An 18,637-nucleotide genomic window follows, 5' to 3' on the forward strand; every position below is an offset into this window, starting at 1 on the left:
CCTGGTCTTGCTCCCCCTCTCCACGTGGTCATGGCTGGCCTCTACTTCTCTACTCTCTCCCTCTCTCTGCCTCTCTCTGCCTCTACTGCCCTCTTAACTCCCCTCCCCATGCCCTAAATAAAGTCTACTCTATACTATATTGTCATGTGGCTGGTCCCTCAGGGGGATGGGACGTTTGACATGGGCCTGCCGAGGTACCCCCTCTTCCATACCTCACCACATCCCTATAGAACATATCTTATATCTCTTTATAAACACATGGGGGTAGGGGGAGGATTCAACTTAAACATAAAATTTCAGTCTGCAAAACATTTTTGCAGTCTAGATTTTTTTTTTTTTTTGACAACACTGTCAGATTTCATTGACGATAACACCTGGTTACTGGGAACAGGGCAACTAGCTAGTGACATGTTGGTTTAGATATGCATCTGAGACTGGAAACCGAAAAGCATTCAGATTTCTCCAGAAATTCCAGTGAATGACTTCAGGTTCGTACCCACATTAAAAACCAACCAAACAAACAAAAAACAAAACCAAAAAACAAAACAAAACAAAGCCAGGCAGGTTTGACAAGCAAAAGAAGGTGAGGACTTACATTGCTTTGCTCTGTTCTCATCCACATTGGCCTCATCGATGGCTTGCTGTATCTCATCCAGCCAGAGAACTTTAGAAACATTCTTAGGATCCTGGAACAGTGGCACAGAATCAGAGAACGGTGAATCCTGATGGAACCCGATTAACACTGCTCTTCAGGAGTCATTTTATCATCACCTCCTACTTCTTATTCAGCAAGCACTAGGTAGCTCCACTATGCAGCACTAGCTGGTGACAGGCAGGTCACAGATCCTCAACCAGACCATCCCCTAGCTCAGTGGGTCTCAACCTGTGGGTCATGACCCCACTGGGGTTGTGCGTGCATAGCAGATATTCTGCATGGCAGGTATTCACATGATGATTCATAACAGTAGCAAAATTACAGTTATAAAGTAGACACAAAATAATGTTATGGCTGGGGGGTCACCACAACACGAGGGACTGTATGAAAGGGTCGCAGTGCTAAGAAGGCTGAGGACCACTGCTGTTCATGGACAGATGTGCTGCTGTCCTATGCAGACTCATTGCTTCCAATTTGGTCTGCATCATAGTCGATCTCTAGTTTAGAGAACCCCTGCTCATTTCAGAATGGACGTCTCACTACATCCCTCCTCTGTTTAACCTTAGAAAGAAACACAGGCTCTCTTCTCAGGACCATGGATCTAGGACTAGTGACGGGGACCTTACCTGGTTCTTTAGCTTCTCAGTCCCTGTTCTAGGACCTCCTTCAGGCCATAGCTCTCTGACCTAGCTGGCTCCTGCCATATCCCATAACTCAAATGCCACCTCTGTTAAAAAGCCATCCATGGCTATGCAGTTAAGCATTCCAGCACCGTGGTTGGAAAACTAAGTGCCAACCTGTCCCAGTGTGTCAGGGGATGCTTTAAACTTGGGGGAGACAGTGATACCCAATGTTTGTCAGACACCCAGACAAAACAGAAACAAAGGTATGGTAAGTGGTCTGAGGGAGCTAAGGATCTCTTGGAGAAGCCAGAAGCAATCAGAACACACAGTGCTGTTCACGGTGATATTAGCTCTGGCACATGGTTGAGAAGTAAGTAAGAAGGGTATAGTGGTTTGAAAAGGTTTGGCCCCTGAGGACTCATGTGTTTGAATGCATGACCCACAGGGAATGGTACTATTAGGAGGTATGGCCTTGTTGGAGAAAGTTTGGCCTTTTTGGAGGAAGTGTGTCACCATGGGGGTGGGCTTTGAGGTCTCCAATACTCAAGTTCAGTCTAAGTGTGGAATGAGTCTCCTCTTGGCTGCCTTTAAATCAAGATGTAGCACTCTTGGTTCCTCCAGCATGCTGCCATGCTTCCTGCCATGCCGATAATGAACAGAACCTCTGAGCCTGTAAGCCAGCCCCAGTTAAATGTTGACCTGTATGTATAAGAGTTGTCTCGGTCATGATGTCTCTTCACAGCAATGAGACCATAACTAAGGGTTGATATGCAGCATAAAGAATCTAAGTAGTTAACAATGGCTTAAGAAAGGGGTGATGGCAGCAATGAAAATGCACAGAATTTGTTTTAGTGTCATACGTTTGGGCAAATTCTGAAGATCTTGCCACAAGCACAGTGCTGGCAGATATTAAATGGGACTTCAAGTCAATTTTATGAGCAGACATTAAATACGTTCAGGAAAGATTTAGAAGTCCACATTTTAAAAGATTTACCTTATTCTAATTATTTGTACATGTGTCTGTCTGTGTGCGCACAAGGTTGCAAGTGCCCTTCGAATCCAGAGGGCGTCTTGATCCTGGAGCTGGTTATAGGCAGTCGTGAGCTCCCTGATGTGAACACTGCACGTAAGAGCAGTGTGCGCTCTCAGCCGCTGAGCCATCTCTCTAGCCTCTGGAATGCCATTTTCAAACTGCGAGCGCTCATTTATATGGAGGGATAAGTGCTGTGTTCTAAACCTGGAATCAAGACACCTAGGGGAAGCTGTGGAGATGGCTCAGCTGGATGCCCAAGGACTGAGTTTGAATCTATGAGGCCCATTAGAAAAAAAAATAGAAAGGAAGGAAGGAAGGAAGGGAGGGAGGGAGGGAGGGAGGNAGGAAGGAAGGAAGGAAGGAAGGAAGGAAGGAAAGAAGGCAGGCAGGCAGGCAAGCCAGGATTGGCAGTATGCCATTCTAATTCCAACCCTGGGGAGGCAGAGACAGGAGGATCCCTGGAGATCACTGGCAAATTCCAGACCAATGAGAAACCTTGTCTCAAAAAACCAGGGTGGACAGCATTGGAGGAATGACACCAGGGGTTGTCCAGTGGCTTCCATATACATTTGCATGCCTATGCACACACACCTATTTGCATACATGCACCCCTCCTCCACATGGATATCCACATACATAAACACAACATGTATATGCATATACCCAACGCATAGCTGTAGCATGTAGAAAGAATCAACTCTGGCATTGGAATCCTTTGGGGTAAACTTCATCACTACAGGCTCAGGAAGTGTAAGGGTCTGGAAGGAGAACAGACATCCACCGGCTTCCCTCGGGAGGCATGCGAGATAGTGTGCGTGGTGAGATCTCATAAACCAGACACAGGCTGTTTCCGCTGGCGTTATGAGGGGGAACACACTAGCACTCTAAAATATCCATGAGGCCTGTTTCCTGAGTCATCACCAGCTACTGCTGTCACATGGGAACCATAGGCAGGCAGCTTGGTAATTGCTTAGGAAATGAAATTTCAGAAGAGCTTTAAGTAAAAGCAGGGAAAGAATATGAGGCTTGAAGAAGAGGAGACAGGAAAGCAGGATTCAAGAAAAAAATGATTTACTTAGTGTGTGTATGTGTGTGTGTGCGTGTGTATAAATATGTGGCACATGTGTGGAGTCAGAGGATAATGTGTGGAGTCAGTTTTCTCCTTCCACCTTTAGTTGAGTTTCAAGGGTTGAACCCAGGTCACTAGGCTGGAGTAGCAAGCAAGTACCTTTATCCTCTGTGCCTTCTCACTGGCCCTAGGAATTTTTTCCCGTTTCCAAATCCAAAGAAATGCCACACTCCCCAGGAATAGTTTAAAAATCTATCACTGCACAAGTTCCTTCCATCTCAGCCATCTTCTGAAGAGGTGGCTTCCCTGCAGGGGAGAGACTGCACACAATGTTGCCTGGATGAGAAAATGGTGGCTGTCCCATGCTGAAGATTAAAGTATTAGTCTCAGAAGCCAAAGGAAAGCCCAGACTTTGCAAAACCAAACAAATTGAAGACAACAGCTTCCAGACCCTGTTGTACTAGAGGAAAGCTAAACACAAGACCAAAAGTGAAAACAAAAAATATTCCGATGTGAGATGAAATCACTTTTTCAGTCATTCACCAGAAAATTGGGGATAGCAATGCAAGGACTGGGCCTCCACTGGGCTCCACAGGGATGTGAGGGCTGGGCCTCCACTCAGCTACACAGCCACGCTGTGCCTAAGTGAACAGCAGATAAAACCAGCAACCAGGCCACATGCAAATTACACCACAACTTCCTGAACTTGGGTTCAAGAAATACCCCCAACCCCGTAAATTTTCTGGGTTTCTTGTTTCTATAGTATTAGAACATTCTACCTTAGTTTATGGTACCATAGATTATGCAGTTGAAGTACTTAAATCTGACCTTTGGAAATTACGCGATTTGGCGAAATTTAATCAAGATGAGAAAAGTTAATATAGATCTCTATTATTTCCTAGTTGCCCCTTCATCTCGTTTTAAGTCTCATGTGAAGTTTGAATTTTCTGATTTCTTTGCTGCATTTTAGAGGTGGAATTGCCTGCCTTGGAATTTAAAATATATCAAGGCAAATGAATTATAATCAAGTTTCCATTTTTTTTAATACTTTGTTAAATGTACTTAACACTAGCGAACTGTACATTCTGAAGGCTAAGATATAAATGTGATATATATATATATATATATATATATATATATATATATATCATAACCAAGGATCTGTACACATCTTAGGAGAGTCAGATCAGCAGCTTGGTTTGGAATGGTCCAGTTCCCCAGAAGGGATCTCACTTATGCCATTCCTGGTTTTGGCACCAAATGAATGAAAAAAAGAAAAACAAAAGGGAAGGAGACATGACTGCTCCTAGGATTATTGTAGATAAGGAAGAGCATAACCAGACTCAGAGCTATTTGGGAGAGGCCAGAGTATATATGGCCATACTGAGTATATATGGCCATATGAGGGAGAGGCCAGAGTATATATGGCCATACTGAGTATATATGGCCATATGAGGGAGAGGCCAGAGTATATANNGCCATACTGAGTATATATGGCCATATGAGGGAGAGGCCAGAGTATATAGAGCCATACTGAGTATATATGGCCATATGAGGGAGAGGCCAGAGTATATAGAGCCATACTGAGTATATATGGCCATATGAGGGAAAGGCCAGAGTATATACGGCCATACTGAGCTGTACCATGTAGGGAGAGTGAGATGGGTGGGGAAAGGGGAAAGAGGGGAACCAGGTGAAGCAGCCAGGAGGCCTAAAGGTACAAAGAGAGTATGTAATAAAAATAGTTGGATTTTTTAAGGGATAAGCTGCCCAGCCCCCTGGACTGGAAAAGTTTAGGGTAGAAGGCCAGCCAGGAGGGACCTATAACAGGTAGGGACTGAGGGATGGTGGGAGAGCCTGGTAGTCAGTGTCCATTCTGGTCTGTTAAATAGGCACCTCAGCCAACTGTCTCAGGTGTGAAACTAACACGTAACACTAACGAATGGAACTTTATGATAGTTAAGATATCTCTCTCTACCTATCTATCTATCTATCTATCTATCTATCTATCTATCTATCTACCTATCATCTTAAAATGCTTATTACAGACCTGTTCATTCATCAAGATTCATGGAATAACAGGCTGGCTATGGTGGTGCACACCTTTAATCCTAGCACTCAGGAGGCCAGCCTGGTCTATAGATAAGAGTTCCAAGACAACCAGGTCACAGAGAAACCTGGTCTCAAAACAAAACAGAAAAAAAAAGTTCATGGAATAAAGCGAGTTCTTGTTCTTCAGTATTTTATTATGATTTTAATTTAGCTCAGTTCAAATAGGTTTTTTGTTTTTTGTTTTTTTGCATCTATCCTGTTATCTTATCCTCCTACAGAGTTATCATAGGACACATTAATCAATGGCAAATGAACCTTCTTCCAAGAAACAATAAAACTAAGTTCCTGACAGGCACTAAGGGCTGTCAGGGCATTGGAAGGCAGGTAGAGAACTGTCTTCTTTCTCCCTCTGAGACAGACTTTCACTGTGTTCCTGAGGCGGGGCTAGAACTCACAACATGGCCAAGGCCGGCTTTCAAGTCATTACAGTCCTCTTGCTACGGCCTGTCTGTCAAGCGCTGGGGTCATAAATAAGTACTATCACCCTTGGGCGAAATTTAGAAACAATCTAATCCCTCTGATACAATTTGAACGTCTTAAATATTTGCCAGGCCTGAGGATGTAACTCCGTTGGTAGAGTCCTAGAAGCCCTGGGTTTAGTCTCCAGCTCCACAGATCCCAGCAGCCCAGAGGCAGCAGGAGGCGGCCCAGGAACTCAACTACATCCTGAGTTCAAGGCAAGCCAGACTATATGAAACTCTGTCTCAAAGAACAAAATAACAAAATAAAAGATGGAGGAGGGAGGGTGTCTTTGCTTCTCGTGATTAGTTCAGTTTATAACTATGTGATCAGTCTAGGAACTAAAATTTGAAATAAAGCACAATTTCATTTTGATTTTTGAAAAAGAAATTTCATATTATATTTTGATCTCTTTTCCCTCTCCTCAACTTCCAGATCCTTCCTGCCTCCCTAACGCCACACCCTTTCTCTCTCTATTTAAACAAATAATAAAAACAAAAACAAGAAATGCATACACCAAAGCCCACAAAAGCACAACAAAATGGAAACCCAAATATACAAACAAAAAGACCATTAAGACAGAAAAAAGGAAACAAACAAACAAAAAAAACCAAATAAAGCAGTATGAGATAAAAAGTCTGCAAAAATCCCACTGAATTCCCTTTGTGTTAGCCAACCACTCCTGGGCATAGGGCCTACCTTGACATGTGCCTAGGGCATCCAGGAGATTCCATTGGTGGAAACCACTCTTTCCTTTGCCAGTGGGTATCAACTGCAGAACTTTCTGGGTTAGTGGTGGGAGCCCCAGTCCCCTTCCCCTCTCAGCTCTGGGACCCTCCTTGGTTTGAACCTGTGCAGGCCTTGTGCATGCTGCCTTCTCTGTGAGTTCATATGTGCACCAGTCCTGATTTATCCGGAAGACACTGTTTCCATGGAGCTATCGATCCCTTTTGGCTCCTAACAATCTTTTTGCCTTCTCTTCCGCATAGATCCCTGAGCCTTGAGGGGAAGGGCTTGAGGAAGGCATTGCATGTAGGACTGTGCGTTCCAAAGCCTCTCACTGTCTGCACACCATGGAACTCTGTGTTTGTCCCCATTTATTGTAAGAAGAGGCCGTTCTGACCGTGGCGGAGTGAAGCACAGACACAGGAGTGTAATGTCTGACTGTTCTTGTGTTAAATAGAAGGTGCAACTCTGGAGCTAGGGTTTTGGCATAGGGAAAAGAACAGGGGCAGTGGAACTGATTCAAAGCTAATTGCTGCTTAGTACCTGTTCTCAGCTTTGTTTTGCAAGGGACTCTGCAGTCTCGGCCATTATTCCAAGCCCCTGGGAGAACTACAGCACTGGTTCTAAATGAAATAAGGAAGAGATAAAAGGGATATGGCATCTCGCTCCAGAGAGGCTCAGCCTGAGTCATGCACACAGACAGAAACGTCAAGTGGCCACATCCTTTCTCTGTAGAAGCAGGATGAGTCCCTGCCCACAGGGTCCAGGCTGGCAGAGTTCTCAGCTTTCCACTTGCTGCTCATACATGGAGCTGAGGGGAATCTACCCTGTGACTTTGTACACTTAACAACATCCTGTAACCGGGTCTCAGGACATCAAGATGAAGATCCTTATCTTGGTTGCAGCTGGGCTGCTGTTTCTGCCAGCCACTGTTTGCCAAAGTGGTAAGTCCCCTTCTTGTGGTCTAGCATTGGGGTGAGAGAGTGGTGAGTGGATGGTTTCTGCTCTCAGAGTCAAATGCCCTAATTTTCTTGTTAACTCCTAGAAACTGTGAACCCAAAGGCACAGTTTGATCTGGGTCTTTAGCCTGGGGTAATATAGCATGGAAATATTCAGGCTTGTTCCCAAGTCAAACCTTGTCAAAGACCAAGTGTTCTTCTCTGCTAGTAGTGTCTCTACATTTGTGACCGAGTCAAGACTTTATGATTAAGTCAAAAACCACTTTTTTTTTTTTTTTGGCGTGAGAAGTGTTTGTATGTATACGATGTTCAGATGTAGAAAAGATTGCACTTTTTCAAGGCATTAAAAAAATCTTTCCAAAATTCTAAATATTATAATTTTTGTTGAGGCACCGGTGGGGAAAAATACTGCCAGGAAAAGCAATTTGGTTTCAGCAGCCAGTGACATTAATCAGGGATGTGACGTGTTTCCAAGGTGAAACAACTTCTTTTCTTAATGTTTCAGAACCAAGGAGTTCTCTCTGTCCCAGACATATATATGTATATATGTCTGTGTGTATATATGTCTATACGAATACGTCTGTATACGATATGTTTAGGCATAATTTGGTTATGTATAATTTTAGAAATAAGCTTTCCCAAATATAATTATTTCACTTTGAACATGTCTTCTATTGTGGTAGCTTATATAACTTCCTCATTGTTCTGAAATGAACTACTTTGAGACAGGATTGTATGCAGGGCTCTGTCAGGTCACAGGGCAATCAATTAGGAGGGGGAAATGGGAAGAAACCAACTTAAACAAAAGGCAGCCCCCTGCAAAAGGAACGATCCTTAAATTGAGTTCCTTGCTTAAGGGGACCCATGGCAGGGGCGGTACAAGCAAGGGTTGGCTAGGTTTATGGTTTCTCTGAGAGGATAAGCCAAAAAGCTGAGCCATGGTTGCAAGGAAATGAGTTATGAGAGAGAGTTCTTTCCTGATGCTAGTCTGCTTGGGAGACGTGAGAACTGGGACTTAAGGAGAGGCGGGGCAGTGGGTTCGAAGTCTGCCTTGGGGAGATGTGAGGTGGGATGTGTGTGGCTGAGGGCCATTCTCTTTGGATTAGACTCTCTGAAGCCTTCTCCCAGGCTGGGAGCATTTCAGAAACACTGCACCAAATGGAAACCAAAAAATCCTAGTCAGTTGCTTGTCGTTTTATAAATAACATTTAACAAGGAGCACTATTCTGAAGGAAAGACAGTTTCTAACTAGTAGAAGATCTAGGTAGTGCCCGATCTGAAATATGCCGGGAACAGTCTCCTTTCTGTGTGTTTGTAGACACGTATCTTGCCCAAGCACAGGACTCTCCTGAAAGCTGACTAATGCTTGGTTTCATCAGCTTTCTCATCAGACCTTGGAGGGAAGAAATTTGTGTACATGGTTCTGCCAGCCTCCTTTACAGGTGTTGTTTTGTGTGATATCAGACTTGGCTTTACCCAAATGTGCATGTGCAGAAGGATTTAGGTGGCTGAGCTCAGACGTAACAGGACATTCCAATAATGCTCTCATCTAAACTCAGGCACACGGAATGCTACCTTCCAAAGTGGCCTTTCCTTGGATGACACAGGGTCACCTTCATTTACCAGTTGTTCGGACAACACTGATTCTGCCTGCTACATTGAATTCAGCCTGTGCAAACTCCCAAGTCTGGGAGCAAGGGCCAGAGAACATGGGTCAGTCTACTGAACATCACCCTGGAATAGTTAAAATGGGGGATGCAGGAGTTTTGTGTCCAGACCTCAGTGGGAGGGCATTAGCATTTCGAATGGGAATGTAAAAGGCTTCTATTGGCATTTGCAGAATTGATTAACGGGAACTGGCTAAGCCATGCCAAGCATCTACAACACATAGCTGATATGTTTCTTTCATTTAAAAAATCCATTTTGCTGGGTGGTGGTGGTGGCGCACGCCTTCAATCCTAGCACTCGGGAGGCAGAGGCAGGCGGACCTCTATGAGTTTCAAGGCCATCCTGTTCTATAGGGTGAGCTCTAGTACAGCCAGGGAAATTACACAGAGAAACCCTATCTTAAAAAACCAACAAAACAAAATCATTTTAATGCCTCAGGTTATCACAATGAGTTCATCTTTTGTTTTCTTTCTCGTTGTCTTAAACCTGGCATTTCCCTTAAGCCCATCTTGTTTGGCTTCTTCCCATATTTCTCTGTAGGCCCTCTCTCTACTCCCCAAGTTAAACTACAGCCTCTGTGAAGACTAAGAAAGTCACACTTCACAATTGCTCTTGGCTTTTGGGAATGCCACATCCAGTCATTCCATTTTGACCACATGGCCAATCTAGGATTCTGCTCCCATCTCCTTATTCCTAACTAAATAATCCTCTTTCCCCATGGGATAACACATCATGGGTTCTAGGAGCTGGCACGGGGAATCTTGGGTTGAGTGAAATGTTATTCTATCTACCCTAGTCGCCATCCCTCTGCAAATTCTGTGCACAAGGGGGAGGGGGCAGTGTGGCTCAGTGGTAAAGCAGTTTAATTACCAACATGTGGTGGCGAGGAGACGGGTGGCGTGTATATGCTAGAATGTATGAAAAGATCGTGGCTTCAGAGGACAGTTTAGAGGCCCTTTGGGAGTTAATTGGGTGACCTACTTTCTCAAATTCATCTCTTAGATATACCAAATTAGCACGAGACAGTGCATGCCCATGCAATTTCTGCCCTGGTCTAAGGGTTACTTGTAGATAGCAGTGGAGGTTAGCATGTTCACAGCACTGCCATGGAAGTATGCAACCAACATTTTCAGAATCTACTGACTGGCCTTTCCCATATGTAGCTGATAGACAATAAAACATTTTCCTTTATGATCCAGTGTGTGGTTTTGTTTCACCTAGCAAAGTGGTTCTCAACTTTCCTGATTCTGCGACCCTTTAATTCAATTCCTCATGCTGTGATGACCTCCCCCCACCCCCAACCATAGCATTACTTTTGTTGCTACCTAACTGTAATTTTGCTACTGTTATGAATCATAATGTAAATATTTTTAGAGATAGAGGCTTGCCAAAGGGCCACTGACCTAGCACTATTATAAACGCCTGACATGCAGAGACCTGTCATCTAGTCGTTCCCACAGAGAAGCACAGTACTGGAGCATATGACACATACTATATATACATATTACATATACATACTATATATACATGCCTGTGGGTTGCATCATCTATACTGATTTTTAAAATATGACCCCAAGTTCTATCACTATAGAAATCACATAGCATCAAACATTTCATTTTATTTTTTTATCCAAACCACAGGTGGGACTTGGTAACAAATCATATGCTAATATTTCCTTTCAATTACAGGCATAAATGTTTCAGACAACTCAGCAAAGCCAACCTTAACTATTAAGAGTTTTAATGGGGGTCCCCAAAATACCTTTGAAGAATTCCCACTTTCTGACATAGAGGGCTGGACAGGAGCCACCACAACTATAAAAGTGGAGTGTCCCGAGGAAAGTATTTCAACTCTCCACGTGAATAATGCTACCATAGGATACCTGAGAAGTTCCTTAAGTACCCAAGTGATACCTGCCATCTACATCCTGCTGTTTGTGGTTGGTGTACCAGCCAACATCGTGACCCTGTGGAAACTCTCCTTAAGGACCAAATCCATCAGTCTGGTCATCTTTCATACCAACCTGGCCATCGCAGATCTCCTTTTCTGTGTCACGCTGCCATTTAAGATCGCCTACCATCTCAATGGGAACAACTGGGTATTTGGCGAGGTCATGTGCCGGATCACCACGGTCATTTTCTACGGCAACATGTACTGCGCTATCCTGATCCTCACCTGCATGGGCATCAACCGCTACCTGGCCACGGCTCACCCTTTCACATACCAGAAGCTGCCCAAACGCAGCTTCTCCTTGCTCATGTGTGGCATGGTGTGGGTCATGGTTTTCTTATACATGCTGCCCTTTGTCATCCTGAAGCAGGAGTACCACCTCGTCCACTCAGAGATCACCACCTGCCACGATGTCGTCGACACGTGCGAGTCCCCATCATCCTTCCGGTTCTACTACTTCGTCTCCTTAGCATTCTTTGGGTTCCTCATCCCGTTTGTGATCATCATCTTCTGTTACACAACTCTCATCCACAAACTTAAATCAAAGGATCGTATATGGCTGGGCTACATCAAGGCAGTCCTCCTCATCCTTGTGATTTTCACAATTTGTTTTGCCCCCACCAACATCATACTCGTAATCCACCATGCCAACTACTACTACCACAATACCGACAGCTTGTACTTTATGTATCTTATTGCTCTGTGCCTGGGGAGCCTGAATAGCTGCCTAGATCCATTCCTTTACTTTGTCATGTCGAAAGTTGTAGATCAGCTTAATCCTTAGTCAGCAATGGCAAGACCACCTTAGAGACCAAGGAAAGATATCTGGGAAGACGTACATGCTTGGCTGACTTGTGCATGGCACCATCAGCTCAATTTTTAATTTTTAAATTTAAATTTAATTTAGTTTTATCTTTTTGAGACAGAACCTCACTGTGTAGTCCTGGCTGGCCTGGGGTTCTCTATTTAGACCAGGTTAGCCTTGAACTCACAGAGATCTGCCTGTTTCTGCCTCCCAAGTGCTGGGTTCAACCAGGTCTGGCAACCATTGCATTTTTCAGCTCCTCTGAAACAGTGCTTTATACTTCCAATGTGAAGTCATGAGGATTAAAAGAATACTTTGTATTTTGAGAGTGTCTTAGTTGTAAGCAACATTAGCAGTATTCCTATGGCAATGGACGCATTTCTATTTGCCTTCCTAATTCTCCAAGCTATAAATGTCCCCTTCCCTCCTGTGAGTGGTGTTGGCAGACTGGGAGGTTGTCACTACCTGTGGTTCTCCCTCCTCCTCAAGCAGGTATCCTGTCTTTATTGTGTCTCTCACTGGGGTCCCATGTTCATTCCACCTCTGTCCTAAGAAGGCAGCCCTCACTGCCAGCCGAGCCTCATTTCCACAGACTGGGTTAACCTTCCTTGAACAGCTTTCTGAATACATCATGCACACACTTCCCTTGACCCTGCAGTGCTCCTGAAATGACAAGCCCTTGCATGGCTTTCCTGGTGGAGCTGTGCCTGCGATTCCACACACCTTCACACCGACTGTCTTCCCTCCCATCCCTCTCGCCCCACTGAAACCCCTTCTAGCATCTTTGCTTTAGCCTGTCCAGCTTTTCAAGTCGTCAAAGGCCCGTTGTTCCCTTATTCTCAAACTAGAAGCATCATTTTCTTCATCTGGATTTCTAAAGCACTTTCTTATCATTATGGCACTTCTAGACAAACAAGCCTGCTAAACTCATTTGCATATAGATATTACTTCCATAAGGAATTAAATTCTCTGTGTGGTCAGCTCTGTCCCTGCAAGTTTCATACCTGTAGATTCAACCAACCACAGACCCAAAACACTTGAAAAACCTTGTATGAGCTGAAAACGAACAGAGTTCATTATTCATTATTCAGAGTATTTTTCATTACTCCCTAAATAATACTGAAAATAAATAATAATAAATAATATTCTTTGCACAGCATTCACACTGTATTAAACATTTCTAAGTCATCCAGATGTGATGTGAAGTATACGGAAGACTATGAAGAGGTTGCAGCCACTGCTACAGGGATCTGGGATCTGTGGAGTTTAGTGTCTGCAGGGGTCCTGGAAGCCACCTGGGAGATATGACGGACAAGGAGGCATCTGTCCTCCCTCCTTTGAGGTTCTTGTGGTCATTCCAAGGCCATGTTCTGTGGGGCCAGCAGCACTCTTTGTATAGCATGTGGCTGAATGAAAGACTACAATCCCAAGGCATCTAAACAATGTGGGGCCTGGTCGGTTCTTACTGACAAGGCAGCGTACCCTGTATGACCTAATTTATGATTGGGCTTATTTAAAAAGGAGAGGTAGGAGACTTAAACAGTAATATACTCATAAGGTCATTTAGCAAGTATTTCCATCCCTGCTTGTTTTAATGGGAAGTGGTATTGTATTATAAGCCTCCAGATTATTCCTGTAGGTAAAATGATTTCTTAGCTAAGGGAGCCAATGGGAGATGTAATATTAAGCAAATACAGATAGGGTTGAGGGAACCTCTGCAAACACAACATTACTGAGACGAAACTGTAAGTAAGGAGATACACACATCTGACAAAACATTATAGTCAACAAAACAATACAAACACATGGTAAGCGACACTGTTGAGTGTGTGTGTGTGTGTTTCTGGTTCATCAAACTTGGACATAGAAGTTGCACACATAGTTACCAGAAGGCCTCCAAATCTATACCTCACAGAGACACTTGCTCAGCCATGTTTCCGGAAACACCATGTTCACTGGCTAAATAAAGAACCTGGCAGGATCCCAGGAGCAGAGGAACAGGTACGGCAAGCGCTCTTGAAAGCTTTCCTTTCTAGCAAGGCTCCTTAGCCTTAAAGAAGGAGTCAAGCCATTAGTGGGGGGAAATGAGCGCATCTGGAGATCATCGTGTTAAGCAAATTAGGTCATCTCAAAAACATACGGTATCTTTTTTCACCCTTGGTGGTGCTTCGATTTTATACAAAGAAACAGAATCATGTACATGTGCATTGGAATGTCTGAGCAGGACAAAGGACAAAGGGGAGTGTCAAAGGTAGCAGCTATGGGGGGGGCAGGAGTATGCAATGGACAGTGGATACTTGTACAAAAGCACTCATTAGAAAGAGTTTACAAGGTTCCATAAAAAGGAAAATTCAGGGTTGACAGGATAGCTCAGTGGGTAACACCTGTGACCAAGTGTGACAACCTGATTGGTCTGTCTGTCTCTCCAATCCACACCGTGGAAGAAGAGACGTGACACCTGCAAGGTCCCCACCTCCACAGGAAGACTCACTCACACTCTAATAAAATACAAACAAATAAAGTAAAAGTCAGATAACCCTTTTAGACAAGTAATTAAAATAAATCTAAAGCAAGTTTTAAGATTCTAAAAATTTCAGTAAAAGGAACTCATTTTGAAAGCTAAGTCGTTAATTGTAGCAGTTTGTCCATGAAATACAGCAATACATACAAGTTAGAAGCACACATAAATCTAGAAGCCCATGCCTTTAATCCCAGCGCGTGAGAAACAGAGACATGGGAGCCAACTTGGTCTATACTGTGAGTTCCAGGACAACCAGAGCTTTAGCAAGAGAGAGCCTATCTCAAAAATACACAAAACCAAACAAATTCAAACCAACCAACCAACCAAAACAAACAACCACCCAAATAAAAAACAAACAAACAAACAAAGGCACACTAAATTTTCTTGGTATAACCATCCAAGAACAAACCTAGACTTTAATGGGGTTTAATTCACGTGTCAATGAAGCTGTAAATTTTAAATCAGTCTTGATTTACTTTCTCCATTGGGCACAGCAGAAAGTGTGCTCTGTTCAGTGTTTGCCACCATGTTCTTTACTCAGTGTTGGGACATGCTGGATATGCAGCATCTGGAACGCTCACTAGCCCTGCCCCCATGCTGGATATGCAGCATCCACAGCATCCAGGACCCTCGATAGCTCCTTCCCCATCCTCACTCTGAGAAACCTTAGTGTCCATCCCAGGATGTTGTCCACTATACCCTTTAATGGCTGTCTACTTTGGAACAATCTCTACTCGATACTATAATGCCAGCAATGTTTTTATTCCTATTATTTCCCAAGGCTAGGCTGTGGGAAGGCAATATATAGACATGCTACCAAGAGTGTACACTGGAATGTTTTAGGAATCAAGCAGAGATTAGGAGAAATTAAAAGCATACCACAAGGACTCTGGTAAAAAACAGAATTAGGTTTCCTTTTTTTCAGTTAAAAATATCAGGCTGAGAAAAAAATATATTATATAGTTACTTAATATATAATACAATTATATAATATATATTCTTATTTGACCCTTATTATAATACTATATAATAAGTATTCTTTTTAAAATTTGTACATTTATTTATTTATTTATTTATTTATTTATTTATTTATTTATTTAAGACCTGGCCTTTATATGGAGTTCTGACTGTCCTGGAACTCATTCTATAGACTAGACTGGCCTCAAACTCACAAAGATCCACCCACCTTTGCCCCCTGAGTGCTGAGGGGGCACGAGCTACAATACCTAGCTACAATAGGCAGACTTACAATTCTACTTTTCATGTGTGAAAATAAATGTCTAGACACATGGTAGCTTCACTAAAGTCTCATAGACAGGACCTGAACCATACCTACTGACAGCAGAAGCAAGCAAATTGCAGACCCAATACAAGCGCTCAGCTACTGCTTTAGCACTGTATCTACCTGCTGCCATGCTCCCCACCATGATGGTCATGGACTCGCCCTCTGAAACCATGAGTCCCAAATTAAACACTTTCTTTTAAGTTGCCTTGGTCGTATGGTGCTAGAACTGTAAGACGGAGTCTTTACCTTCCCTGTATTCCCCTGAGCCCCCACCTCATTCTTTCAGATAAGGCTGCATCCACTGTGTTGGCTAAAGCTTGGCTGAACAAGACCTTTGTAAAGAGCAGTCCCTGGGAAAGCACAGGAGAAAAGCAAGCCGGCTGCCAGTGCTGACCGAATGCTCTGCCTTGAGTCACAGATCTCTGGACTTCCATCGAGGCCACTTCTTAGTGTGACGCAAACACAGTTTACATTTACCAATGGAAACCCTACATTCACTCTTTAGAAATCTTAAACATCTAATCAGTGGAAAAACAGGTTCAACAACATCTCCCACATACCACACCCTTGAAGTCTGCTTTCCAGAAGTTTCTTCTTTAGAAATATTCCACAAACATTTAAGAGCATGTCTCACCCTCCCAAGGATGTATATCATAACTTTTCTGTATACTAAAGTATGTTATAGTTGTCTTTTGGGTTTGTTTGTTTGTTTGTTTTAAACATTTAGGTCATTTGCTGGACTGGGGGTTTTCCCAGTGGTTAGTATACTTGTTTGCTGCACAATATCTTAGGTTTGATTTCCAGGATTCCCAAAGGGAAAATAATTTATTAAGGTTCTTTTTTTTTTTTGTCTTTTCTCCTTGCTGTATATGATGTCTCTCCCCCCTTGTCTTAACACACCATTATATAAGTTTCTCAGCCAGGTGGACACAGTCATGGTCCCAGAACCAATCACCTTTCAGAAGAGGGTTGGGGAGGCAGTCTCAGGAGACTTGAGTCATGTTAGCTATAATTTTGCTGTCTGTTTTGGTGTTGGTTTATGCTATAGCTACACACATATACACAAGAATCATAACACAGTGCTGGAGAGATGGCTCAGCAGTTAGAAGTCTTGTCTTCCAGAGACAAGAGTTGGGTTCCCAGCACCCAACACCAGGCAGCACACAGCTAGCTACCTGCTGTTCCAGTTCCAGAAGGATTCAACACCTCTGATCTCCAAGTACACGTGCACTCATGTATACATATCCACACAATTAAAAATAAATCTCTTAAAGACCCACACATGCATATACTTATAATGCCAGTAAGATGTTGAGATATAAAAGCACATTTATTTATATATTTCCTATTCTGGCTTAACTGTCATTGTAATATTAAAGGGCAGGTGTTATTCTCATTTTATGCACGTGAAAATAAGCATATGGAGATGTGGCAGCAGAGGCTACAGAGATCTGAATGGTGCCTGACTGTCTCCCGAGCAAGCAACTTTTCCTCTCAATGCTGTTATTTCGCTGTCTGCCACAGAGACAGTTATTTAACTCCTAGATCATTATCTCAGAACTCGTGATGATGGGGAAATGATTTCAGAGCTATTATGGGAATTAAATGAGAGATGCTTAGCTACCGCTGCCGTGCCTGCAAACAGGAGATGCTCAGTCCACACCTCTAACCTGTGCTGTAACCACAGTGCTTCTCCTGCTCCAGAGGAGGCAGAGCCTGGGTTCTGAGGGTGGTGGATTCAGGGAGCTACCATTCCTTCCAGCTGGGTTTGTATCTGAGGATATGGGTGACAACTAGGGCCACTGTAGCAGGAGCCATCACTTCCACTCTTGAGTGCTAGGTCCTACAAGCCTTAATATTCAGCCCCGTATCTTACTAAGAGTAATAAGTCTTCCTGAGACCCCCTCAGTATAAGTCCAGATGTAAATAACATCACTGCTCTTCAAGAGGCCTCCAGGTGAGTCCCTTCCCATGCCTAGAACAGAGTACTGCCTGTACTATGCTGACCCCCTCACCCACCTGCTCAACCACCACTTCCTTCTCCTTCAGGCATGGCTTCTGTTTTATCACCATGGCAACCTCTCTTAAGATTCTGGAACACAATATCTCCACACGTATTCCCTCCTGCTCTCCCTCCGCTCCATAAGAAACAGCTATTGATTGCATCAGTAAGATCCTGACCATCTTGACCATAAAGACAGAGAACTTTCAGATAGCATCATGTGCCCTCTGCAACCCATTCCCCCTACCCCCACCAGACGCTAGGCACTGCATGGGAACAGAAGATAGAGACAGGAAATGCCCAAGGAACTGTTCTCTGGATAAGACTCTGCCTACAGCTGAGTTTTCAATAGAGGAGAAACAGGAACCCCCTTAGGGTCTGGATCTTTCTGTTTTATACCAGGTAAGCAACCTTGTTTCATTTCCATTCACTGATGTAAGAAACTCATGAAATTTATGAAAAATGGATCAAGAGTCTTCCCTCTTCCAAAGTTAACTCAAGAAACGTCACTAAAACCTACCCCGAGTTTCTGGGATTTTGTATGGAACAGAACATCCTGGTAGTGTTGGGCGCAGTCTGGGTCCACATCTCTGATATTAGCAGTGGGCAGCAGCAAGGTATCTAACGTCTTCAGAGGGTTCCCTGCGTCGATGGCTTCATTGATGTACTGGAGAACTACCATTCCTGCAGAAAGAGGAGCAAGGGTTCTAAGTCACGGCACCATACCCACTCCTCCGTGGTGCTACAGGCTCCAAGGAGCTGAAGAGAG

At 43.6% G+C, this 18,637-nt stretch overlaps 2 protein-coding genes across 2 annotated transcripts in view; one reads left to right on the forward strand and one right to left on the reverse strand.

The window, feature by feature from the left end:
• The window catches only part of Iqgap2 (IQ motif containing GTPase activating protein 2), a 259,748-nt gene that overhangs the window by 61,192 nt on the left and 179,919 nt on the right, over positions 1-18,637 (reverse strand). Inside the window, exons 13-14 of the mRNA XM_021180833.2 lie at positions 18,389-18,552; positions 596-686 (exon numbers count right to left, since the gene is read on the reverse strand). Of these exons, the coding sequence (XP_021036492.1) occupies positions 596-686; positions 18,389-18,552 (255 nt within the window). The remainder of the gene's footprint in view (positions 1-595; positions 687-18,388; positions 18,553-18,637) is intronic.
• F2rl2 (coagulation factor II thrombin receptor like 2) lies at positions 7,491-13,203 on the forward strand. Its single transcript, XM_021180837.2, has 2 exons — positions 7,491-7,621; positions 10,994-13,203. Exons 1-2 carry the CDS (start codon positions 7,558-7,560, stop codon positions 12,037-12,039), a joined length of 1,110 nt encoding a protein of 369 aa, XP_021036496.1. The 5' UTR covers positions 7,491-7,557; the 3' UTR covers positions 12,040-13,203.

This window comes from Mus caroli, chromosome 13 (assembly GCF_900094665.2).
Source record: "Mus caroli chromosome 13, CAROLI_EIJ_v1.1, whole genome shotgun sequence".
Lineage (NCBI taxonomy): Eukaryota > Metazoa > Chordata > Mammalia > Rodentia > Muridae > Mus > Mus caroli.

Coding starts and splice junctions, on each gene's coding strand:
- F2rl2 (XM_021180837.2), top strand. CDS start 7,558: ATGAAGATCCTTATCTTGGTTGCAGCTGGGCTGCTGTTTCTGCCAGCC. Junction 7,622..10,993: donor AGCCACTGTTTGCCAAAGTG/GTAAGTCCCCTT, acceptor TTTCAATTACAG/GCATAAATGTTTCAGACAAC.